The 26911-nt window shown below is 35.8% G+C and overlaps 1 protein-coding gene across 4 annotated transcripts in view; it reads left to right on the top strand.

The window, feature by feature from the left end:
• PARD3B (par-3 family cell polarity regulator beta) overlaps positions 1-26911 on the top strand; it is a 980882-nt gene that overhangs the window by 116010 nt on the left and 837961 nt on the right. For all 4 annotated transcript variants that reach the window (XM_038585495.1, XM_038585493.1, XM_038585496.1 and 1 more), the window contains exon 2: positions 25506-25607. In XM_038585495.1, coding sequence (XP_038441423.1) covers positions 25506-25607 — 102 coding nt within the window. The remainder of the gene's footprint in view (positions 1-25505; positions 25608-26911) is intronic.

The raw sequence follows: 26911 nt of genomic DNA on the forward strand, positions 1-26911 counted from the left end.
ATCTGGGCTCTATAAGGTTATAGAAGTATAGTTCTGAAGTGACTATTTCAGTGCTAAATTTTGAGCCCTTAACTAAAGTGCTGCTTTTTGTGTTCAGTGGTTTGTTCCCCCCCACCCCCACCACCACTACTATCAGCCCAGTGAAATTTTTTTGTCCTATAATTTCTTTAAAGAACATAACTTCTTAGTTCCTGCTAATGATAGCAATTGCATGATGTTTTATAATTCCTAAAGAAAAATGCTACCAAAATGTAGTTTACTCTTAATTCTGTAAGACTTTAAAGTATTAATAAATGAATTTATAGAACATGCAATGTTGCTATGTGGAAAATGTCAAAAATGAAGCCATTAATCCTCAGATCATCTTACAACTTTGGGAGCAATTCAGTATGACTCTAAATCCTAATGTTCTTCAGTCCCAGAGCCTGGATACCTTCTGATGGCATAGTGGTTGAGTGTGGATGCTTTCCCTGGAAATCTTGCCAGCCAATTGCCCTGCTGTTCGTGCAGGTAGGGAACCCTATTAGGTCAGGCTAGTAGTAGTTAGAACTGGCAGTTCCAGTGACCTTTTAGGCACTCAGTTTCTCTTCAGTCCTGTCTTTGGTGGGTTGCCATCTTAGAATCAGGTAGTGATCTTTTCCTCTTCCCTCATCTCATCTCCTTGTCCCTACGTTCCTTTGAATGTCCTCGGAAAGGATCCTTTCTGGATGGAACTGCTTAGCTTTTCCACCAGCCATTAACCCTAGTGCTGATTGATGACTTTTCCATTTCCTCCTTGCTTGTGTTCTCCACCCACTGAACAAGAATACCTGAAAAGAATGTCAAGAAACAGACTGTTGAAAGCCTAGTCATCTCCCTAGCCCATGGGAGTGAATCCCAGTGCCCTTGGGAGTGAATCCCAGCTGCAATTTGCTTTTCCTTAAAAAAAAGCCTCTAAACAAGACCTCTAATTTCCAAACCAAGTACTCCATGATTAGGGAAAGAATAAGCCATGGCATTCAGTTACTCCTTTCTCCACCACACTACAGATGTTCAAACACAGTGAGTCCAAACCTCTATCCTCCTTTCTTCTCTTCACTACTTGAAGACGTCAACGTGCTTAAGTCTGTGTGGTTTATATTCGTCAATATTTTGGATTAGACATTAGAATGAAGGTGCCTAAGAAATTAAACCTCTATTCGTAAGTGAGCCTTTTGTGTGCTAACACAATTTTTTTCTGATAAGTAACTCTTTTCAAAGTAAAACTCTTAGTGAAGAAAATACTGTTTTACATTTTCACTTCTCTTTAATGTCTAATTTAATGGAGGGTGGCCGGACTCTCCAGTCTCTTTCTGCATCTTGTCTGTTTTGATTGGTTCTCTTGGCTAACATTTATAAAGAAGATTGGAATTTATACAGGTCATGTAGTTGGAAAATTGTATATGTTACTCTTTAATATCATACCAAAACTTGACATGTGGTAGCATAGGGATTTTTTGCAAAGAAAATAAAACCATATTAATGAACTTCAAATGTTGTTAAATAAAACCCCATTGTTTGTCTTGGGTTTTGATTTTTTTTTTTTTAGTAAAATAATTTTTTACTGGTGTTCAATTTACCAACATACAGAATAACACCCAGTGCTCATCCCGTCAAATGTCCCCCTCAGTGCCCGTCACCCATTCACCCCCACCCCCCGCCCACCTCCCCTTCCACCACCCCTAGTTCGTTTCCCAGAGTTAGGAGTCTTTATGTTCTGTCTCCCTTTCTGATATTTGTTTTTATTTATGATAGTCACACACAGAGAGAGAGGCAGAGACACAGGCAGAGGGAGAAGCAGGCTCCATGCACCTGGGAGCCCGACGTGGGACTCGATCCTGGGTCTCCAGGATCGCGCCCTGGGCCAAAGGCAGGCGCCAAACTGCTGTGCCACTCAGGGATCCCCTGTCTTGGGTTTTGAATGGACTTTTTACTCCTAGATGATTTTGTAACATTAGACAGTGTCCCTTGGAAATTATCAGTAGATATTATGTAGATCTTTCAAATGCCAGTACATTTTGTTGTATGTCAGAATTGTCGCATTCATGAATATTACCACTGATTTCATCAGAAAGATTTTTTTTAGTATTGCAAACCTGTCAAGTTCACAGTGGCGAATACAAGTTACCCACAATTCTATTTTCTGTCAAAAAGCTAGAATTTGATTGACTAGAAATGCTGTTTTCCTTTAAGTGGCAAGTTTGCTTTATTTTAAAAAAGTCTGTATTGTGCACCTGAAACTTATATTACACTGTATGTTAATGATACTGGAATTAAAATAAAAAACTTAAAGTCTGCCAAATACTGAAGTCTGGAAAACCATAGTTTATCATTCTTTTAAGTACAAGTGTTCCATGAAAACAGTTTGTTCAGCTAGCAACTTAATGGAACATGTTTTCTTTTTTCTCTTTTTCTTTTCCTTTTCTTTTTTTCTTTCTTTTCCTATCAGAAGGGCTTTATTCATATTTCCTGTTTTGTCACACAAAATATCAGAGATGTATATTCAAAAGAGGAGATTCAATAAAATTTATAATGCTAGTCCTTCAGTGAAACTGCCTTTTTTTTTTTTTTTTTTAAAGCTGGGAGGGAGGTGTGATAATAAAATGACTATTCACAATGTTTAGTGCCCCTGCCATTATTCTTGTTAAGGCACCAGCAGTTTTACCCAATATCAGTCCCAAGGGCAACATAGCCTATATGGCAAATCTATACTTACAGAAGTAGATATGACATTCTGGATTCCCTGAAAAGATCTGGGATATGCTGACGAGTCTGTGGACCAACTTGAGGTCTGCTGCTCTACTACATATGTTCTAACTGCATAGGTTGTGTTATGATATGTACACTCATACTTTTTTTTTTACACTCATACTTTAACCCTATTGACCATGAAGCAGAGCTTTGTTATATTTTCTCCTTTCTCAAAGCGCCAAAACTAAGCAAACTGTCATCTTTACATTAGCCTTGTTTTATTCATTCCTTATTGGAATTTACCTTTGTGGGAGTAAGTGGGACGAGCTGTAACCTTAGTACCATTTGTCTAGTCTGGCCCTACTTGTTGGCTCACAAATCTCTTGCCTATCTGTGCTCATCCTGCCATTCTTGAAAGAGTTTCTCTCATCTTCATTCTCAATAGCTTATCCTGAGCTCTACCTTGAGACAACCTTCTGCTGAATTTCAATACTGTCTTGGCAAACACGTCACTCCTGTCCTCTGTTATGGTGCCAGCACTTATTGCTCAACTTACATCTATGCTGTGAAACAGAAGGGTTAAGGTTAACCACTTCTGGAAGCTAAACTCTATCTCTTAGGTCTACTGATTTTTACCAAATGAAGAAAATCATTTCTCTAATTAATTTGTTCTGATTTTAAAATCTAAGCGTGAAGTCTGATGGGCAAGGGGTGAAATACTTGAAATGTGGGGTTAGACCTGGGCTTGTAAATTCCAGGTGTGGTTCTTCCACTTACTAGCTCTTGGACCTTCTCTGAGGTCTACTACCTCTTTGAGCCTTATTTTCCTCATCCGTGTAGAAGTGTTAGTAATATTTACCTATAAAGGTTATCGTGAAGACTAATCTCACTATATACACAGTAGCTACCAGAATGTTTCACACATAGTAGATAGGAATTGTTTTTAAAATAATTTATTGGGGTACCCTTGACTGAGTTGATTGAGCATCTGGCTGTTTATTTTGGCTCAGGTCATGATCTCAGCGTCCTGGAGTCAGTCTTGTGTAGGGCTCCATGCTCAACAGGGGGTCTGCTCATGCGTGGTTTCTCTCTCTCTCTGTCTCTCTCTCAAATAAATAAATCTTAAAAAAATAATTTATTAATGTGGAACTTAAGCTTTTACCAGTTCTAGTTTTAGTGGTCAGATGCAGTGTCACTATTCTAGAATGAAATGGAGCCTCAGCAAAGTGTTGTTTTGACAAGTGTGCATTAGCTAAAGTCGGAAAAAAATATCTTTAAGTGTGCAAGTAATGAATGGTGCATATGAAACAATAATAACTCTTCCTCCAACATTCAAATGTGACAAACTTATTTTGTTCAAATAGGGTCCCCAATTTGATGGGATTTTTCTTTGATTTATAATCCGAGGCTAAGATTATTGCTTTGATATTCTAACCTTATTACTGTCTCAAATGTGCTCATTGGTTAGTTATATCAAGGGAGAGGTTTTATTCTGAGAATCTTGATTTTTAAATTGAGATATAATTGATATATTAGTTTCAGGTGTGCAACATAATATTTGTATGTGTTGTGAAATAATCACAGTAAGTCTATTCTGTCACCATAGTTACAAGTTATTTTTGTGATGAGAACTTTTAAGATCTACTCTCTTACTGACTTCCGAATACACAATACAGTATTTTTACCTACAGTCCTCATGTTGTGCATTACATCCTGAGTCTCCTTTCTTTATTCAAATCTTAAAAGTAGATGATAAGACAGAAAATGTCTGGGGTGATAAAATTGAATATGGAACAAAACATCAGTTGCTTGTGCTGAGATGGTAGACTTTTTTTTTTTTTTTTCAAGAAATGGAGAAATACCTAGATTTCATCTGGGAATATCTATTTGTGTATACCGAATGAGCTGTGGAAGTTGTGGTCTGCAAATACATCAGCAAATAAAAGTCTCAGCAGCTGGGGCATAACTAAGTGCTTGCCATTCTGCCTGCAAGTTAGTTATTACAGGCAAACTTTTGATCATTGCTCTAATGTAGTGAAGAATGTGGATTTTCCTGTTTGACATGATAGTGAATGGTAATGCACGGTACAAAAGCACTTACAATGAAGGGATATTTTTATTTCTACATTTAAAAATTGATTCTGATTTTTAAGGAACTTTCCTTATAAGCATACACTGGCTCTGACAAAATCCATTCCAAAGAACTGAAGGCAAATAGCTTCTGAGAATTTGGACTCATTAGCAGGGCCTAGTCCTTTGGCTGTATTTCCTGATAATAGTTTTGTTAGGTATGTGAATGTCAGAGAGCAGGCGTAGCACGAATTTGTCTCCTGTGCTCATCAGCGAATGTGAACGGGAGGAAGTAGCGTGAGGCAGTCCAGGCACTAATCAGTATATTTTAGGTCCCTCCCTTTCTCTTACCTTGTTCTTGTTTATTGGGCATGAGTTTAAAAGCCTTGTGTTTAACAGGAACTTTGACAAATGTAAATATTTGATGTAAGTATTTGCTGGGTTCAATTTCCATTTGCTTCTTCATTGCCCTTATGAAGAAGACTGGAGAAAATGTTTGTACTGATTTAGAAATGTTAAGAATTTGGGGGAGTGGCTTTTCAGTACCCTACAGTGTGTTAATCATGGGTATGGCTGTGACTTTCTTGATAGTTTTTGACTTTGTTCTTTAAGCCAAGCTTTTAAAATTCTTGAAAAAGTACAAAATGTCTCTACTTTACGGTTTAAAAAAATGATTAAAAAGGATAAAATTTGTGAAAGGTGTTGGTATAGCCTTGAAGGATAGGCTGTGGTTACTGACCATATGGAAGGTGGAGTTCTGTCAAGGAATGCCCCACCCTGCAGCTGTTTGGCTCCTCTTAAAAGGGCTTACAAGGTTTCTGCCAACAGAACAAGGATATTCCTCCTGGCATGACTCTTCTGTGCCATCTGGTTCGGAGCTGTGGCCCCACACCCAATGGCAGATTTATTTATTTATTTATTTATTTATTTATTTATTTATTTATTTATTTATTTATATATTTTGGAGTCAGTGAGCCACATTCTTCAACTGGTAGATGAAACATTCCAGCCATTCCAATTATCCATGTCTATGACCCCTTCTATTTTATGCAGATCATCAAGTGCCAACTCATTCAACCCAGACGCTTGAAAATTGTGCTAGAATTTTGGCCCTGCTACTGGCCCATTTTGTGACTTCAGGGAATAGTTTCAACTACTCTGGGCCTCAGTTTCCTTATCTGCAAAATGAAGTAATTTGGTTAAAGTTCTTTTTTTGATGAAACAGTTTGCAACCTCTAACTGGTAATTTTCATATGTGCATAATAAAGCTGTATTGCAAGGAGGTAGAAATTACTGCGATAAATAAGGTTTAGCATTGCTGTGAATTGGCATATTTCTTACTAAGTTTTACAGGATGTCAGGGACACTGTAGGAACATCTTGGGCAATATGTGTGAGGTTGCAACTCTTAATGTTGTTACTGTGAGTTGGTCCTTACAAAGAGCCAAAAGTTGTCTGTTCAGTAATTATTTACTGAATAACAGTTGACTGTTTTCTGTTGTTGACTGGTATATTTTCCTTTTGTGAACTTACTCTGGTCCTAACCATCCGTCTTACATCTAAGTAAGATATCACACATATGGCAATCATAATGTTGGGTTGGGCTCTTGGGTGGGGAAGTGATAGAGTATATTAAGATGATGAAGACCTTGTCCATACACCTGAGAATGAAATACACAAACAACTGATCATGGAGGCAAAATGAAATCTATATGAGCAAAGTGTGAACAAGGTAACATAAGGGCATGGTAGGAGAAGAAATTAATTCTGATTGGGGAATTGGGAAAGGATTTATATATAAGGTAAAGAGGTATCTGAGTTGGGCCTAGAGAAATGATGGTTAAGCTTAAAATAGGGAGAGGAAGAAGAAAGGTCATTTCAGGCAAGGAAGAAGAGCTTCTTGGATTGAAGCAGTAGTAGAACTCTAAACACATGATCCTAGGAAGGCCACAAAGTATTTGAAGTAAAGAGAGTAGATGCAGGCTGTTAGTTGACTCTTGCTGGAGTGTGGACAAGAGATGGTGATTAATTACTGGGAGGTAGTTGTGGAAGTGAGGAAAAGTGGATAGATTTGAAGTTGATTTAGAAAAAAGAATCAACAGAATTTGTGGTTGTATTAAAAGGGGTAAGGGAGTTGGGTATAGATGGATGCTAGACTCGCAACTCACAGAACTGGAAAAGTCTGCCGCTCACTGTGAAAAGAAATACTTAGGATGTGAAAGGTAATGTGCTCAGTTTTGATCCTATAGGTTTAGTGCATCTGTGTTGAGATGACATAGTGGATCTCAATAATAAATCTTGGTAGAGATGTGTTTGGGAGCCATCTGCTTTAAAAAAAATATGACTTTACATTTCTATAGCAGTTTAAGGTTCACTGCAAAATTGAGGGAAAGTTAGAGATTTCCCATAAGATTTTATCCCTCTCCCCCACATGCAGAGCCTCCACCATTATCAACATTTACCAGAGTGGTACATATGTTCAAACTGATGAACCTACTTTGACACACAGTAATCACCCATAGTCCATAGTTCACATTCTAGTTCATTCTCAGTGTTGTCACACTTCTGTCTAAACATACAGAATGTATATCCATAATTATGGTATCATATGGAATATTTTCGTTGCCCTAAAAATTCTGTACTCTTCCTGTTCATCCTTCCTCTGTCCTGACCCCTGGTAACCACTGTTCTTTTTTTACTGCCTCCATAATTTTACCTTTTCCAGAATGTATGTGACATTGGAATTATATTGTATGTAGCCTTTTCAGATTGGCTTTCATTTTGTAATATGCATTTAAGGATTCTCCATGTCTTTTCATAGCTTGATAGCTTATTTTAGTGCTGAATGATACTCCATCGTCTCAGTGTATCACAGTTTATCCATTTACCTACTGAAAGTCCTCTTGGTGGCTTCCAGATTTTGGCAATTATGAACAATACTGCTACAAACATCATGTGCAGGTTTTCACAAGGACATTAAGTTTTCAACTTCTTTGGGCAAATAGCAAGGAGTTTGATTACTGAATCATGTGGCAAGAGTATGTTTAGTTTTGTAAGAAACCACTGAATTATCTTCCAAAGTGGCTGTACCATTTTACATTCCCACTCGTGAGTGATATTTCATGTTGTTTCATATCTTTGTCAACATTCGATATTGCTACTTTGACTATTCTAATAGTTATATAGTGATAGCTCATTGCTTTAATTTGCATTTCCCCAACACATGCTGTGGAACATTTTTCATGTCTTTTTGGTCATTTATATATATTTTGTGGTGAGGTAACTGTGAAGGTTTTTGGCCTGTTTTTTAAATCAAGTTTTTGTTAACTGTGAAGGTTTTTGGCCTGTTTTTTAAATCAAGTTTTCGTTACCTTATTGTTGAATTTTAAGAGTACTTTGTGTATTTTGGCTAATTCCTTTATCAGACCTGTCTTTTGCAAACATCTTCTCCTAGTCTTTGACTTGTCGTCTTCTTTTTAAAAGATTTATTCATTTATTTTTAGAGGTAGGAAGGGGCAGAAGAGGAGGAAGAGAATCCCAAGCAGATTCCCTGCTGAGTGTGGAGCCCAGTGTGGATATCAGTTTCATGACCCTGAGATCATGACCTGAGTCAAAACTAAGAATCAGACACCCAACCGACTAAGCCACCCAGGCACCCCAACTTGTCCTCTTTTTTACAAAAGACAATGTCAAGACCATGAAAAGTTTTTAATTTTAATGAGGTTTCGTTTATCAATTATTTCTTTCATGGGTCATCCTTTGCATGTTGTATCTGAAGTCATTGCCATACCCAAGGTCTTTTAGAGTTTCTTTTGTGTTATTTTCTAGAAGTTTTATAGTTTTGTATTTTATATTCAGGTTCACGGTCTGTTTGGAGTTACTATTTGTGAAGCGTATAAGGTCTGTATCAAGATTAATTTTTTTTACATGTGGATGACAAGTTCCATCACTGTTTGTTGGAAAGACTATTTTTGCTCCATTGCACGGTTGTCCTTTGAACGATATGGGTTTGAATTGCATGGGTCTACTTATATACTTATTTTTTCAACAAATATGGCACAGTACTGTAAATGTATTGTTTCTTAGGGTTTTCCTAACTTTTTTATCTGCCTTAAACAATGTAGTATATAATACATATACAAAATTTGTGTTGACTGTTATTGCTTACGTATACAGTCAATAGCAGTAAGCTATTAGTAAAGTTTTGGGGGAGTCAAAAGTTATATGTGAATTTTCAACTGCATGGGGATTTGGGGTCCTAACCCCTGTGTAGCTGAAGGATGAACTATATTATCTTTGCTCCTTTGTCAAAAATCAGTTGACTCTATGTGATTCTAGTTCTGGGTTCTCTATCCTTTCCTAGTGATCTGTCCTTTTGCCTGTACCATACTGTCTTGATTATTGTAGTTTTATAGTAAATCTGAAACTTGGGTAGTTGTAGGCCTCCAACTTGGTTCTTCTTCTTTAATGTTATGTTGGCTATTTTGGGCCTTGCCCTCTCCATATAAAATTTAGAATCAGTTTGTCAATATCCACAAAATAACTAACTGGGGTTTTGGTTGAGATTACTGAAAATCTGTAGATTGAATTGGGAAGAACTAATACCTTGACAATATTGAGTCTTCCTATCTATGAACAAAGAATATATTTTTTTATTTCATTTATCAGAAATTTTTAAAAAGTTACTCATGTAGATCTTGTACATACTTAGGTTTTTCCTATTTCATTGTACATACTTAGGTTTTTCCTAACTATTTCATTTTTTGGAGTGCTAATGTGTAAATAGTGTTAATTTCAAATTTCACCTTTTCATTGCTGGAATATAGGGATGTGTCTGACTTTTGTAAATTAACCTTGTATTATGCAACTTTGCTGTAATAACTTATTAGTTTCAGGAATTTTTTTTTTTGCTTGGTCTATGTAGAAAATTTGAAAGAATTGACAGTCATGTCCTATGTGAGCAAAATGTGTTTTGTTTTGAATTTCCTAATCCGTATACCTTTTAATTCCTCTTCTTGTTTTATTGTGTTAGTTAATACTTCCAGGATAAATTGAAAAGGAGTGGTGAGAGGGGACATCTTTACTTTGCATTTTCTCTTAGCAGGAGACTTCCAGTTTCTCACCACCAAGTACGATGTTAGCTGTAGGTTTTTTTTTTTTTTTTTTTTTTTGTAGGTATTACTTATGAAGTTGAGGAAGTTCCTCTCTAATCCTAATTTACTGAGAATTTCTATCATGAATGGGGTGTTGGATTTTATCAAATGTTTTTTCTGCATTTGTTGATATGATCATGTGATTTTTGCATATGGATGTAATGGATTACATTAATTGATTTTTTGTTTTGTTTTGTTTTGTTTTTTCATTAATTGATTTTTGAATGTTAAACCAGCCTTGCATACCTAGAATAAATCTTGGTTGTGGTGTACAGTTTTTTTCATTCATAGTTGGATTCAAATTGCTAATAGTTTGTTGTAGATTTTTACACATGAGAGTTTGGTCTAGTTTTCTTTGATGTCTTTGTCTCATTTTAATATTAGGGTAATGCTGGCCTCACAGAATGACTAAAGATATATTCCTTCTGCTTCTATCCTCTGACAGTGATTTTAGAGAATTTGTATAATTTCTTAAGATAATTTGTATAATTTCTTTCTTAAATGGCTGGCACAATTCACCAGTGAACCCATCTTGGCCTATTTTTTTTTTGTTCTGGAAGGTTATTAATGATCAATTCAATGTAATAGATACAGACCTAGTCATATTGTGTATTTCTTCTGTGTGTGTGTGTGTGTGTGTATGTATGTATGTATGTATTTATTCTTGTGTGAGTTTTGGCAGATTGTGTCTTAGGAAGACTTGGTCCATTTCATTAAGGTTATCAAATTTGTGGACATAGAATTGTTCGTTTTATTCTCTTACTATTATTTTAATATCCATAGGAGCTGTAGGGATCTTCGCTCTTTTATTTCTGGTATTAGTTATTTGAGTCCTCTCTTTTTTCTCAGCATAGTTAGAGGCTTTAACAATTTAATTGGTCTTTTTAAAGAATCAACTTGGATTTATTGATTTTTCTCTATTGATTACTCTTTGTCAATTTCATTGATTTGTGCCGTAATTTTTCTGTTTATTTTGTATTTGCTCCTACCCCCCAGTTTCCTAAAGTAGAAACTTAAATTGACTTTAGATCTATTTTTTTTCTAATATTTAAACTACAATTCTATAAATTTTCCCAAATCACTGCTTTGATACATCCTATAAATTTTTCCTCTGATTCTCCATGTATCTTATATTTTCTTGAACTCCAAGTATTACCTATTTGTGGTGGTGGTGTTGTGTTGTTTTTGTCAGCTCCTGCTTTCCACAGGGAGTCGCAAAGAGTGAAAAGGCATTGATTTTGTAGTAAAATCTTGATATTCCCATTGTGACTTCAACTGTGCTTTTTATGTTTTGGACCCTGCCTTTTAGCATGTAAAAGACTTGTAAAAATTTCAGAGAAAAATGAGAAAAAGTATACTTAATGAGGTAGTCCTGAAGAAAGTTAAAATTTTGGTTATTCTTGTATAGAAAAAGGAAAGCAAGGGACGATTTGATGATAAGCTTCCATGTCCATTGTGGAAAGAGGTATAAAATAAGTCTTCTTCCAAGTTTATGAAACATTACTCACTATGGAGGCAATCTAATCATTTCTACAATATGAAAGGACTGAGTAAGCAGAATAGAGAAGAGAAAATTTGGCTGAAAATACTTTCCTACTGGTAAATGTGGCTCTAGGGGTCAAATGGGTGGGCTGATGTAGCTGGCTGGTGACATCAGTTTGGCCTTCCTTAGCTAGAATCTGTTCTGACTGGTTAGTGTCTCTGTGCTTCAGATTACTGTTTGACTTACTTTAAATTATCACTGACTCAATTTTAGATTTTATTTCAATCCTAGATTTTTTAATCTCGATTTTATATCTTTGTTGTTTCTTGAGCTGTTTAAAAACTAATGTTGCTCTTGGGTAACATTCCCTAGAATATTAGGCTAAAAGTTGAATGTGACCCAACATTTCATGAAGGCTAGTCTTCTAAATTAACACTGAAAATTTCTGAAGATGTGTCTCCTAGTTTCTTAACCTAAATTATAACCCTTTTCACTCCAAACACAACTCTGAGATGGGTCTTCTAACACCCTGGTTTTTACTTGTTTCTAATTTGGAGTAATAGAGCTGTTAAGACCTCTTAAAAACAACAACAAAAAAAAGACAATATACAGTATTTGACCCTGGTGCTAGGCAAATAATGGCTTCCCAAAGTTGTCTTCCTAGTCCTTAGAAGCTGTGTACATGTTATGTTACATAGTTAAAGAGAACTAAAGTGGCATATGGCATTAAGATTGCTAGTCCGTTAACTTGGAGATAGGGAGGTTGTCCTGCATTATTCTGATGGGTCCAGTATAATCACAAGAGTTCTAATAGGTGGAAGAAGGAAACAGAAGAAGTCAAATTGGGCTGGCCATCCTAGCTTTAAAGGTAGGAGGATGGCCATTAGCCAAAGAATGTGGGAAGCCATCAGAAGCTAGAAACAGCCAAGGAAAGGATTTTGCCCTAAAGACCCCAAACTAGGAATTCAGCTCCACTGACAACTTGATTTTAGTGCAGTGAGACCTACATCAGACTTAAAACCTATAGAACTATTAAGATAAAAACTTTTTTTTAAGGCACTAAGTTAGTGGTAATTTGTTCTAGGAAGAATAGGAAATAACTAGTATCCTTTTATATTACTATTGGGCTATATGAAGGACTTCTCATATTCTAGATACCAGGCATTTATAATTATCCTAGAAAACTTAATAGCATATTTCTACTTTGCTATCAAAAGCAACCATGCTCATTCTCAAAGAGAATGATTATTTCTTGCCTATATAAAGTTGGGCATAATTTGTTTTACTATTGAATGATTATATCCACCTGCGTTTTTGTGATCCTATATACATATATAGTGTGTTTATACATTCATATATATATACACATATATGTAATTGTATATATACTACATATAGGAAATATTATAAAAGTATATTTTGGAATAATTTACTACACATTTTTGATATTGAGCTCAATCCTTATAGCTTATATATCTGAGTACCCTAACATAATTCCTGGCAAAGGGTAGATGTAACAAGGAGAACATATTTGAACGTTCTTGTTTGAATGACTTAGGGGTTATGACATTAGCACTGTAGGAAATGACAGACAGTCATTTCCTATTTGGTTTGTCAGGGAACACTATTCTTTTGGCTGCCATAACTGTCAGTACTGGCCATTGGCTTTCAACTTGTGGAATCAAATTATAGACAAAGTATGGTTATCATTACAGAAGGGAATGTAAATGTTTTCAACTTTGATAATGTAAAAGTAAAGGTAGATATGACGGATATGGAAAGTAAAAGGGCAGAGGGAGAGAAGAGTAGGAACTGTGATGTCCTCTTTTACTCTGAGGAGTGGAGAGGTTCAGTCTTCAGGTGATAGAAATAAAAATAAAAGTTTTTCATTAAAGATAAAAGTAGCCATTCAAGGAAATATGTTTGAATAAAAATATTGGGAGAGGGAAGGATGGGAAAGTTTGGGGGACCCTAAATACACTTCATTGACATTATGATATCAAAGTCAAAAGATGATTTCTGAAGTCAAAGAGTTAAGACTGTGCAAATGCTTATTTAGAGAGGAGTTAACATTCAAATAGACTAAAACAGATGCCTAAACGTTGCTTCTGGAAAATACAATGGGCCACAATTTTTACAATCAAAGTAACTCTTAGACATGATTTATTTTTTTAAAGATTTTATTTATTTATTTATTTATTTATTTATTTATTTATTTATTTATTTGAGAGAGAATGAGAACACAAGAGGGGAGGGGAAGGGAGAGGGACAAGCAGACTCCCCGCTGAGCAGGGAGCTGGGATCTGGGGCTTCAGTCTGGGACGTGGGATCATGACCTGAGCCAAAGGCAGATGCTTAACCAACTGAGCCACCCAGGCGCCGCTTGCGTATAGTTTAAAGCAGAAGTTGGCAACCTTTTTTTGGTAAAGGGCCAGATACTAAGTATTTTTATCCTTGTGGGCTGTATGATCTCCATCACAGCTATTTACTTCTGCCATTGTCGTGTGAAAGCAGCATGGCTGCATTTCACTAAGCTAAATTTACAAAAATAGATGATGGGAGGATTTGGCCTGTGGGCCATAGTTTGCCCATTTCTAGTTTGAAAAGTCACATAGTGCTAAAAGGCCCATAACTAAAAACAGTGACTTGTTGACACTCCCACCATTAAGCTTCTAAGAAGCTTATTTTATTTGTAGATAAAAACTTACTACTAGCCCTTTATTCATCAATCTGTTTACATCCTATTAGGGTACTTGAAAATTATAACTTTCTTATACCTTCTTCACTTTTTATCCCCCATAGTTGTCCAGAATTGTTGGAATTTTTGGTTAACCCAATATTCAGTGTTTTCACTACAGTAACCATACAGATATTGTTTACTCTTGAGCCAGTAATTATGATTACTTCCTGTGTTGTGCAATCATTTGTTTTCCTGGAGCTAATCTATTTTATTTAGTCTTCTTTGAGTCTCATGCTTTCTTTTCTCTCCTAATAGTTGTATAAAATGACTCTGTAGTGCCAATTTCTTGAGATTTAAAACTATCATAAGATCTAACATTTTTTGTATGCTTCCTTGATGACATTGCTGGAGCTCTTCATTGTTCTGATCCTATCAAGATCACTTGCCTCCTGAACTCCTGCCTGACTATGATATTAATTGCTATCACTGTTTTTTTGGTGGGAATTCCTTTCCCATATCTTCTCTGGTGGGTCCTTTTGTTTCTTGTATCCCTCATTTTGGAGGCACACATTCCCCTAACGGCCTATGAGGAGTGGCTGGGGAGGAGGGCTGATTGTAAACATCACTACTTGCTTTCTGGGTTGGATAGGGTAGCTTGGTTCAAATGCTCTGAACAGGGAGTACTGGAGCTCTGCTTTTCCTGCTTCCTTACCTGTCTTTCTGTGTTCCTTTTAGTTTCACCAGCCATCCATCTATAGCATTTGGGAGAAATGGCCCTGTTGTCAGAGAAACAAGGTTAATAGTAGTGGGTAATAGTATCCCAAAACTGTCAGAGACAGCTAATCCTTCACCATTCCTATTACTGCCCTGCTGAAAAGAAGTTTCATAAACACTGAGCAGGAATAAAGTTGATGAGGCCTTTATGTTTCTCTTAGAGCTGCACAGGAGAAACCCTGCCAGCAGTACCTCTTCTGATGTAAATTAAAATTTTCTTTTCTACGTCATAATTTCCTCAGTGATGGAGCATAAAACTTTGTGTTTGGGTAAAGATCTAGAGGCCATAGTGGTTACCTGTGGAATGCTTTAAACCTCCTTTATTCATACATATACATAAAGATACACAACTAACAGTATCTGTCAAAGCTATTCTTTGGAATTACCTTACACAGATGCCAGCGTCATAGTGGCAAGAATGTTAGGATTTAATTGGCTGTGTTAAGTAAGGTTTGAATTGTATGAGTTTGTATTCTCAAAGTCCTATTAAAATTCATTTTGTAGCAAAATACTTTCTAGGGTTTTATAATAAATTTAAAAAAATATATAGCTTATCCTTCTCCTTGGTGACATGACTGCTTCCATTCTTTGGCTGTAGGCTTTGCATTCCTTTGGACCACACAGGCTTCTAAAACCTTGGCATCCAGGTCTTTGGACTATAAAATTTCACTGAAAACAATTAACGGAAAGCAGGATTAAAAAAATCAGCTGTTTTCTTTAAAATTGTTTTGAAATGTGATTTCAGCATTACTAAATTAGTAATGGTTTAATGTTTTGGAAATGTTTCATACTGAGAAACTTTTGAAATAGATGTATGAATTAAATACAAGTGCAATTTTTGCTAATTTCAGACTTTAACATTGATTTTCCTGATAGAACTTTGATTTTAAGATTATAATGTATTTAATCCTAAAGGTTTAAATAAGGTTTATGCTTTTATACATTTAACACTTAGATCCATAGAAAAAGGAAATTTCCACAGTCTTGTAAAGAGAGTGTGCTGTGAAGGTGTAGATAGTAGATTTGAAAATAATTAAAAATTGCCCTTCATTGAAAAGAAATAACTTAGGTATCTGGACATTTTTTTTTTCTATCTCCAAAAAGTTTAGGTTAATTCCAGAATGAAAAATGAACCTTTAAAGTCCTTTACACAAAGAAAACTGCTGAGATTATGGTTACCTCATAAAGCTGAATGAAAAATGACATGAGGTGATTAACATTCTTTTAAAATATTTTGTTGATAATATGAATTAGAAAGTGAAGTATATGCCTTGATGCTTAGTTTTTTTCCCTCTGCTTGAAAAGGATAATTTGTAGTATCAGCAGAATTTGGATTATGAATAAAATTGAAAATTTATCCTGGAATTGTTGGTACTTTTATACTGAGACTATTTTTGTTGAAGATAATGTATCACAAACCAGCCACAACCTTCTTTATGGCTTAATCTTTGTGTATTGTGTTGTCTCCTTCACCTCCAATAAGATGGGAGAGCTGGTCTAGATGGTCTGTGAGCCAGTGAATTCCTCTGAGTTTTTTTAACTTAACAGATTTACTAGTCAAGGATTGAAAACCCCACATTTGGGGGTAAGAGTGGGAAGGACTTGTTTTAGAATGAGAAATTAGCCGTTTATATGTAAGTAATATAAAATTCTCATGCTTTTATTTTGTTCCTCTATCAGAGTAATTCTGCTACTTTGGATGTAGAAGACCCTTTTTCTTAAAGACTATAAATTAGTGAATTGTCAGGTTACAAAGCAAGACACAAGAATAATTGATAGATTGAAAAATGTAAAATTTGGCGTTTTGCTCAGACTTTCTGTTTGGAGTTGCATAGTAATTGTGGAATTACACTGAACTTCTGAAAACTTTTTTTTATTTCTTAACTGAATTGCAGTTGACACACAATGTTACATTAGTTTCAGGTGTACAACATAGTGATTCAACAACTCAATACGTTATGCCCACCAGTGTAGCTCCCATCTGTCACCATACTATGCTATTATTAACACCATTAACTATATTCCTTACTGGAGAACATTATTATGATATAGCAGAGATTTCTTCTTGTGAAGAGTTTTCTAACTTTAGGTTCAAAGCCCAAAGGAGCTGTGAGGCTCTAGCTGTTGTAGGTTTCAGAGTTGGAAGGGCTCTTTAGGATCACAAAATTCTTATCCTATAACCTCCTTGAGAGAAGGCTCAAGATACTTGACTCCTTACAGGAATGAAGAACTCACTATTTACCATACAGCCCACTCCATTCTTACATAGCTCTTTCTGAAAGATCTTTCTTATGCTGTGATTCAGTATACCTCTCTATTGTTTATGTAACTCTTCCAGAGCCATACAGAGCAAGCTAGATCTTTCCTGTGCATGGCAGCCTTTTAATTGGGGTGGGACTCTGATATAGTCATTTAACTTTTAGAAATTCACCTATAAAAGTTCAACCAAAGAAAAACAGGGGTTTAAGAATTTGAGTAGTGTAGCTAATTCGACTTACATGAGCCATGAGCATGTATTGCAGAGGAAACCCAAAATGACTCTGCTACTACCTCTCATCTCAATTCCTTTATGTTTATTGTAGTGTGAGTCTGTCTCTGGCCTGAGTATGATTTTAAGTATTTAAGATAAGCATTTTTCACAGAATGTTGTCTCCAACATAATCCACACACTTTAGCTGGTACTTAGCTAAAAATGCAGTAATTTGCCTGTCCTGGTTGAAAAGCAAGTCATGTTGGACTTGAGAGAGACTTTGTCTCTGATATGCTGTCTCCCTGATGGATTATCAGGGATGATCTTAATAAGAGATCTTTGTCTTTGATAGCTTGAAGAGCTCAGTGCCCTATAAACTGTGGTTCTACTATGTTTGAAATTGGCAAACATGTTTTCCTGTGTGTTCTCTGGTTTAAACAAAAGTAAATCATGTCTTACCACCAGTGAGCTGGCCTAACTCCATCCCCATATTGATGTTCTCTCATTTGTTAATGATCTTCTCTTAAATTTTGAAAAAAAAAATACTTTAAGTGTGGGTGATCACTTGGCATAGGAGGAGATTATTACTTACTCTGTTCTGGACACAATACTATTATCATAGCCAGAGATGTTGGTAACATTTTTAACATATTTGTCACACTGTTGACTCATTGAAGCCTGTGGTTTCATTAAATCTCTTCTCTGGATCTTGCAAGTTTTGAATAATTGATGGTCAGTGAGCTACATTTTCTGTTGGTTGGTTAACTGGGCCTCCCTTTCTTCTGGGACTTCTACATTCCTTTCTTTCATTTGCCTAAAGATTTGTCCTTCTACTTCTAAGGAAACTTGTAGACAGCTTTTTAGTGGTCTTCATTTACTTAACTGTAGAAATGGTCATGTGTAAAGGGAAAATACACATTTCAGTTGAAAGAAGAAATCACATTTTTTTGAAGCAGAAAGTTCTTATTTTTATGTGGCGGTTTTTTTTGAGAGAGAGCATGCACAGGAGCCTGGGGTGGTGGTGGTGGGAGGGGCAGAGGGAGAGAGAGAATCTTAAGTAGTTTTCATGCCTACTACAGAGCCCCATGAAGGGCTCAGTCCCACAATCTTGAGATCATGACCTGAGGTGAAGTCAAGAGTTGGACTTTATTTTTTTTTAAAGATTGTATTTATTTATTTATTCATGAGAGACATGGAGAAGCAGGCTCCCTACAGGGAGCCTGATGTGGAACTCCAATACAGGACCCCAGGATCATGCCCTGAGCCAAAGGCAGATGCTCAACCACTGAGCCACCTAGGCATCCCAAGAGTTGGACGTTTAACTGACTGAGCCACCCAAGAACCCCTTTATGTTAAACATTTTTAAAGTACAACATACCTACAGAAAAGTACACAAATAAGTGCAGCCAGCACACACATCAAGAAATAGAACATTACTCCAGAAGCCCCATTGTGCTCCTTTGTACTCATGGCCCTTTCCCTCTCAAGGGGTGAATAGTTTCTTTACTTCTAACATTGTGAATTAATTCTGTCTGTTTTTGAGCTTATTCATGGAATCAGAATATGTACTTTTTTGTATTTGGCTCTTTTTTGATCAGTGTTATGCTTTGAGATTCACAGTGTTATGTCATGAGATTGCTAAAATACTTTTTATTGTGAATTGATGGTGACCATTCAAGTGCATCCATTGTGATCGTCATCTAATTTTTATCCTTTTTTTCCTCCCTTATTCATTTGGTGAATAAGCTCAGTTGATTTTTGAATTTCAAACTACTCTTGCATTAAGGGAATAAATCCCTCTTGCTCATGATATATCTTCCTTTATATATATATCACTGAATTTCGATTTATGTTTTATATAAGATGTTTGCTTATGTATCCATATGAAAATTTTTATAAATTTTAAACTTTTTGGTAATATCCTTGTAAGGTGTTGTATCCATGTTATGTTGTCATCATAAAAAGGGGGATGGGAACATTTTTCTCTTTTAATTTTGAGAAACGTATGTATGCGATTGACACTCTTTCTACCTTAAAATAGGAAGATACTTTCTGTGAAGTGATCTGAATCTGATTCTTCATGGGAAAGTTTTAAAATTTAATTGTCTTTGTAGTTTTCTATTTTTTGTCAGTTTTGGTAAGCTATATTTTTCAAAGAATTTGTTCATTGTCAATTTTATAGGTCTGAATATTTACCAAGTCTTTTTAATATCTGTAAGAACTATGATGGTATTGCTTGCCTTTTTCCTTGATAGTGGAAATTTTTTTTTTCTGATCAGTTTTACTAGGTATTTGTCAATTTTATCAAGCCTGTCATAGAACCAACTTTGTTCTGTTTTTTTGCTCTTTATTCCCTTCCTTTTGTGTTTTGATTTGACTAGCTATTCTTTTTTCTAGCTTCTTGAAGTTAGCTTTTCTCTTTTGCTGATATTTGCACTAAAGGCCATAAATTTGCCATTAAGCACTGCTTTAGCTGCATCTCATAATTTTTTTAGTTGTTTTAATTATTGTAAGTTAAAAATTATTTTCTAATTTCCTTTATTTTTGATATATGGATTATTCAGAAATGTATTTCCTAATTTCCAATAGCCAGCATTTTCAAGATATCTTTCCAGAATTCATTTGGCTTTGGTCAGAGAATATATTCTGAAAGGTTCCAGACTTTTGAAGTTAGTTATAAATTACACACATACTTGTAGAGAATGTATTTTCTAGTATCTTGGGGGTACAGAATAATGTATGTATGGAATATAAATAAGGTCAGTTCATTAGTTGTGTTGGTCAGGTGATTTATATCTTTGTTTCCTATCAAAAGTCTCACTGATTTTTTTTCTTTTTCAAGTTTTTATTTAAATTTCAGTTAACCTGCAGTGTAATATTAGTTCCAGATGTAGAATTTAGTGATTCATCACTTACAACACCCACTGCTCATCACAACAAATGCCCTCTTCAATACCCATCACCCATTTACCCCATCCTCCTCCCAATCTTCTCTCCAGTAACCCTTGTCTATGGTTAGGTGGATTGCTTTATTCACTTATTTATTTTTAAATCTGTGCATCTTGTCAATATATGTTGAAATTATGTTATCAGGTACATAGGTTTAGGATTGTTTTCTTAACATTGGATTGACCCTTTTGTCATCATGAAATGTTCCCCTTTACCATTAGTAATGTTTCTTAGTCTCCCTCATCTGATGTTGGTATGGCTATCTCAAGTTTCTTTTGGTAGGATCATAGATTTTTAAAGCTAGGAGTAAATTTATAGATGGACTGATTCACCATCATAAATTGAGGCTTATAATTCTGTTAATTTATTGGGTATTACTTTCAACCCAGCATTTAAAAACCCTTGGTGCCATTCTAGTTCTTGAGTTCCTCATAAACATACTTGATTAAATGGCATCAACTCATGTTTCTCTCATACCCTTTTCTCAAATTTCCATTGGTTAATCTTTTTCAGGAAGTTGGACGAGTGGTCGAAGTCAGGGCCAGCTCATAATCTCAGTATTTATTACTGCCTTTTCTGGTTAATTCTATCCTTTCAGGGGTCAGTGCTGCTCTGCTAGGCTTTGCTCAGGCATCATTTTCAGGAACTGTTTTCTCCCTACACTGTGTGTGGTTGGTTATTCAGAGACTCTTGCCCCAAACAGTCTCTAGACCAGTTCTGATTACTATCTCCTTTCAGGGTGCAAATCTGGGGCATCTTATTCTCTTTTGGTCCAGAGTGGACAGAAGAATAACCACAGAGGAGTATGATAGAAGTAGTTAAAATGTGCATGGATGGAAAACTTCATAATCCTCTATGTAATTTCTGATGCCCCAGGTTTCCTGTGTGCTCTTGGCAGGAAGATATTTTTCCATTGCCTCTCCAACCTTTAATTCCATGATTGTGAGAAATTATATTCTGAGCTTCTTTCACCTGTAAAATACTGGACACACTTAGGGAAAGATTTGGGCCTTCTATTATTGCCCTATTGTGTCCTCTACACTTGGACTTGCATATGCTGCATTGTGCAGAAGGCTAGAGAGCCTCCATGTTTACTATTGAGGCCCAGAGTAATGGGGACTTGCCAGGATAAATATACTTAGTAGCAACAGAGATGGATCTGATCCCCTGCCTTATTCTTAGGTACTTGTGATTCTTGTTAATTTTTAAAATTTAGAATACAGACACACACACTTTTTTTCTGTGCTAAAAAAGAACACCTTGGCTCTGCTATTTATTAAGCATCTAACTTTGGGTAAGTCAGTTCACCTACCCATGCCTTTCTTTTCTTGTCTATAAAATGGACTTAAAACTATTTCATGAGGCTCTTTGAGGTTAAACAAGCTAATCATATAAAAATCACAGTACCTATACCATCTGGCCTATAGTAACCCCTGAAGTTATCTGCTATGATGATGATGATGATGATGATGATGATCAATGATCAAAATGGTCCAATCTCATTTTATGGATATATTCCACCAAATTCAGTAGGATTATTTGTATGAAAACATAAAGTCATCAAGAAGCCAGTTGCAAAACTGAGCTCTGTAAGTGGCCAACACTGATAAACACAGCTCTCTTCCAACCTTGGCTATTCTTTTGTAGTGCTTCCCTCACTTTTGAGCTTAGCTGTCCTTGCAGGCTATTTTTTTCTCTTTTTGGACAAGAAGCATTTTGCTTAAAAACATCCAGATTTTCCTTATTTTGATTATTGACATAATCTCAGTGCTTGGTAGTCAATAACACTTTAGTCTCTGGCTTACCAGGCTACCTCTCCCAATACTGCAGGTGGAAGATTATTGTTCTTCGGAACTCTGGCCAGTGGAGATTTTCTAAGATAGTAGGGTCAAATTTCATGTCATCTACTCATAGTGAAGGACATTTATTGCTGCTAACATCAGTGCCTCTTTGGAACGGTTTCTACATTGATCATTATAAGTTCTCTATCAAACTGTCTTATTTCCATAATGCCTTCGTTTTTGTTCCCTTTTCCAATTTATCCTTGTGGCTATTTTTAAGTTTAAAATTCCAGTAGTGTTTTAAGTTAACTGTGTGTTATTTAAAAATTTGTGAAAAGATACTATCAGAAATAGAGGAAACAATATGTTATTTTTCAATACTTTAAGAAACTAGGAGTGTAAGTCATAAGATATACTGTATAACACCTTTATTAGAGATATTTTCAAAATAATTTAAGTTTTACATATTACAGATATTTGTACAAAAGAAAGGTAAATTAATGTCACTATCCTAAATAAAAAAAAACGTAAACTTTTCCAAGTGACTAATTGTGTGAAACAAAACACATATGTGAACATCTATTCATGTTTGATCAGTTTTATTCCTGGTGGTAATAAAACTAAGTAAATTAAATGCAAAATCTTGACTGCAAGGTAATGGTTGAAGTTTTTACGTACATAAAGGAGTCAGAGTAAATTTATGGTCTTATAATGGCTGTCAGCTGCTAATATTGTATTTATATTCTTATAGTGATCTATAGTGCCATGGCCAAAATACCATAGGGACAAGATCACAGTTGGTACGTGCTATGTTTGTTGATTTACCTCCCTTGGGCATGTAAAATATTAACTGAGACTACTTTGATATAGCTTGTCTGTTTTTGTTCAGGGTTGAATATGTGCTCATCATTAGTCTACTCCTTTCTGGAGCGTATAAAATGGCACTATCCATGTGAGACTGTGATGTTAGAATTGCAAACCATCTGTTTATATTCTGGTACCATGTATTTCACTTAAAATTTCTTTTTGGATTGAGTTTATGATTCTAAAACGTTCAAAATAAGTTTATTATTTGATTTAGTTCTGTAAGACTTAAGTTCTGTACTCCTTTGAATCACAATTAGACAATTAGATAAATGTTGTAGTGCCAACTCCCAGGTCTTATTTTCCAGAAGGTCTTAGATCCTGCAAGTATGTATGATAGCGGAACGCTTAGTGACTTAACAGCTCCATCGTGCTGCCACCTGTCTGCTCCTCCCTTTGTTACTGATCAGATCCTGCCCCCTGTTACCTCCTGAGTTTTCCTCTTTTAAATCAGTCTTTGGTTTGCTCCTCTCTGTTCGTACCTCGAGGCAGGAGAATAGGCACACTTTAACTTCCGTAGCAGTGTGGGGGGTAGTTGTTTACCTCAGTCTTAGATGATAAAATGTGGTTTTACAAACTGAGCATGAGAAAAAAGCAGACAACTTAATAAATGTCTGCTTTTAAGTAATTGAATATATATATATAAAAAGCAAACTCTTTAGAATACATCACCTTTTACAAACAATGGTTAGAATCACCAGATTTCATCTCTAGTGCTGTAGAATATCAAAAACTAACTCAATGGATGTTAATAGAAATTAATTAAATTGAACTCTGTTTGTAAGAAGGCAATTTTTCGAGGAAAACGTAATACCCTATAGATTTCAATTAGAAGTCCTGGGTATATTTGGAAATAATACGTTGCCTGTGGCATGGCCGTAGCCAAAAGACTGAATTCCCAAAGATTACTGAGGGAGTTGTCTCTTTTCTGTATGGTCCAGTGACTGTTACATAGTGCTTTGTCTACCCTAATATTCTCCTTATTTAGAATTTAGTCTATTGTACTTAGCTTACCTTTTTATAGCACAATCATCTTGAATTAGTAAAGGTCTGTGATTAAAGAATCTGATTGATGGGTGTGCTGTGCTTTTTTTTACCGGGTTATACAGTGTCTGCTCATATCTTTGTGATCTCTCTAGGCAAGAGAATCAGGTAGTTAAAGTTTCCTGATCATTAGTGTTTCCACCTGTAAGTCTATTATTAGAAGCAAAGAAATTTCTTTCATTTTACATGGAATGGCTCTTCAGATACTCTATAGAAAACAATTTTGAAATGTCAGAGGCCTAGCTAAGGAGAATTTCTTTGGATTTTTTAAGCCTATGACTTTACCAAGTCAGATTACTGAAAAGCTATGTAGTTGGGCCACATTTCAGTAGCCCTTTGCATAGGTGTTTTAAAAGCATTACTTTAATAATAGGTCCTTGCCTTTTATTGGGGGACAGGTAAGGAAGAGCCTGCGTGACAATCATTTCTATTAGTTTTTGTAAAATTGCACTTGAATTCTATGGGCTGTGTTAGTTCTTATCCTTTATAAAGATTCTTATGGTAAAGGCTTAGCACTTTCTCCGAGAAGAATTTCCCTCTCTTCTTGTAAACTGGTGCACATTTTATTGTGTGCTTTATATGCAGCTAGAAAAGTTCCCACTCTGAGAAGCTTTCTAAGAGTCAGCCAAATTGATGATAGCTTGGGTATTCTGATAAAGTTGCTAATATTTTTCTTCATTCATTGGTTCATGTTTTTGTCTCATTATTCTGATTGACCTTCATATCTTTACTGGAAGTAGGCAATACATATGTAACAATGAGCTACATCATTTAATTCTGAGTTCTAACATCAGAGTATGTAGTGACATATCAAATTGAGAAAATAATTGTTTTCCTTAAGCCTTATATTCCTCAGCAGGGTTTTAAAATAGTACTTGGAAATCTACTAAATCCCTATTCCAGGTCACTGAACTCCATGTTCAGTTCCAAACACAGTTCAAGTCCATGCTGTGTGGAGCTCTTGCTCTATAAGTCATCTGAAATCTTGGAGTTGAGGACATGCTTGGAGTGTGGAGATTTAGAAAGATGAAGAGGTCAGGGGTTACCCCATCCCATTGATAGATTCTAAAGTGACAACGATTGCCATCAAAGATTTCTGCCTTTTGCCACCCGCCCCCCGCCCCCCACCTACAGCTTTGGGACTCTCAGTTTGAATTGCTAATCCCGTTTCAAAGAGTACCCTCAAGAAGATCGGTTTTCCCCCACAAGTATTGTTGGGATTTGAAGTCATAAAATATCTCTTGAATATGCTTTTCAAATAACTGTGGCACTTTATCTTTGCATTGCAATTTACCTTCCAGGATAATTGATGAAGTAGTATCTTTAAGTATTTATCTGAAATAGGATAAAAATGTGAAAGGCTTTATCGAGATAGAGGTAACATTTATTTGTGATGTTCACACATTTCATTCATTACTAGAACATATGTTTAATGAGTCCACTTAGTTTTTAAATTAAAATGTATTTTTAAAAAAGTTTAAAAAAAAAAAAAGTTTGCGTCATGACACTTGTCGATTGTTGTGCCGTAGGATCCTGGCTACTGGGTGAAGATTCATCACTTAGAATACACAGATGGAGGGATCCTGGATCCAGATGATGTTTTGGCAGATGTTGTGGAAGACAAAGATAAGGTAGGTGACTCATACTCTTCCCTTTGTTTGCCTCTGCAAATAAAGGAAGCTGTATGCTTCCTAAAGATTGAAATCCTTAACAAACTCCTGTGTCAATTATTATTAAAAGATACCATCTGTTCAGGTTTTACCTGAACAGCCCATAAATCAATGTACTTCATCAGATGTTTGGAAAAACTTTGTCAAGGTTTAGGAATCTGTTCATGGTGGCCTAATTAGCAGACACTTCATTCCCAAGAGCTCCTGATGCGTCTCAGTAAATTAGTGTCAGGCTTCAAGGCTGTTGGAGTTCTCATTGCCATTGGTGGCTCTGGGGTTTATTCTTGGCCCTTGCTAAATATTCAACTCCATGCCTGTGATTTGAATGTGTTTCAAAATAGAATACAAGTGGGAGAAAAGTCTTTTGAGGAACTATGGTGAAGGTTTTTTCTTTTTCAAAGTAGCGGGCAAACAAGGGTCTTTCATGATAGTCTTTGTTTTCATGGCTAAAGTTAAAAAAAAAAAATGAAAGCAAACAAAAAACAACCCACTAAATTGAATGTTCCAAGAAGTTAGAACAGTCTGCCAACTACTTGGGAATAATCCCATGGCAAATATCTTATTTTAATAAGATTTTTCTTCTGTTGGTAAACTGGGAAAAGGTGTGAGAGGAAATTTCAGCGGCCATACGCTGAATTTTTGCTTTTGAGACGTGTTGTTTTATTGCTGCTTCTGTGTTGGGCTCCTCTCCTCAATGGTTCATGTGTCCTCTGGAATTGGACTATGGCTATTCCCGAGGGATCCTTGCTTCAGAGTTTCTTTTCCTGTGCATCTTTAGCACTGTTTGTACTAGGCTAATTTATGTGTATACATGTTTCTCTTTTTCGCTTTTCTGTACTGTCAGGGAGGTGCGTGTGTGTGTATGTGTGTGTGAACCAACTGCATTAGAATATGAGTAAGTGATTTATTGAACTCAGGTAAAATTTACATGTTTCCCTTTCTGTAAGATCTTTTTTGGACTGTTCAAATTTACGTTTGCCTTTGCAGACCTTCTATCCATTTATTTTCCCTGTTTTCTGTTGGAACTCAGCCCTGGTTTGCTGGTTTGCTTTGTTTTATCATTACTCATTTCATAAGGGACGTATTTCCCTAAATAGATTGTAAGTTCTAGATGACATGGACCAGAAGATTTTTATTTCCTTTACGTTCCTCTTATTAATAATATCTGGTAGAGTCTCTTACCCAAACTTGATTCTCAAAGAACACTTACTAAATTAATGAGTGAAAAAGAAAGGTTCACTCTCTGTAGTTGACTCCTGCTCTAC

Source organism: Canis lupus, chromosome 37 (genome assembly GCF_011100685.1).
Source record: "Canis lupus familiaris isolate Mischka breed German Shepherd chromosome 37, alternate assembly UU_Cfam_GSD_1.0, whole genome shotgun sequence".
Taxonomy (NCBI): Eukaryota; Metazoa; Chordata; class Mammalia; order Carnivora; family Canidae; genus Canis; species Canis lupus.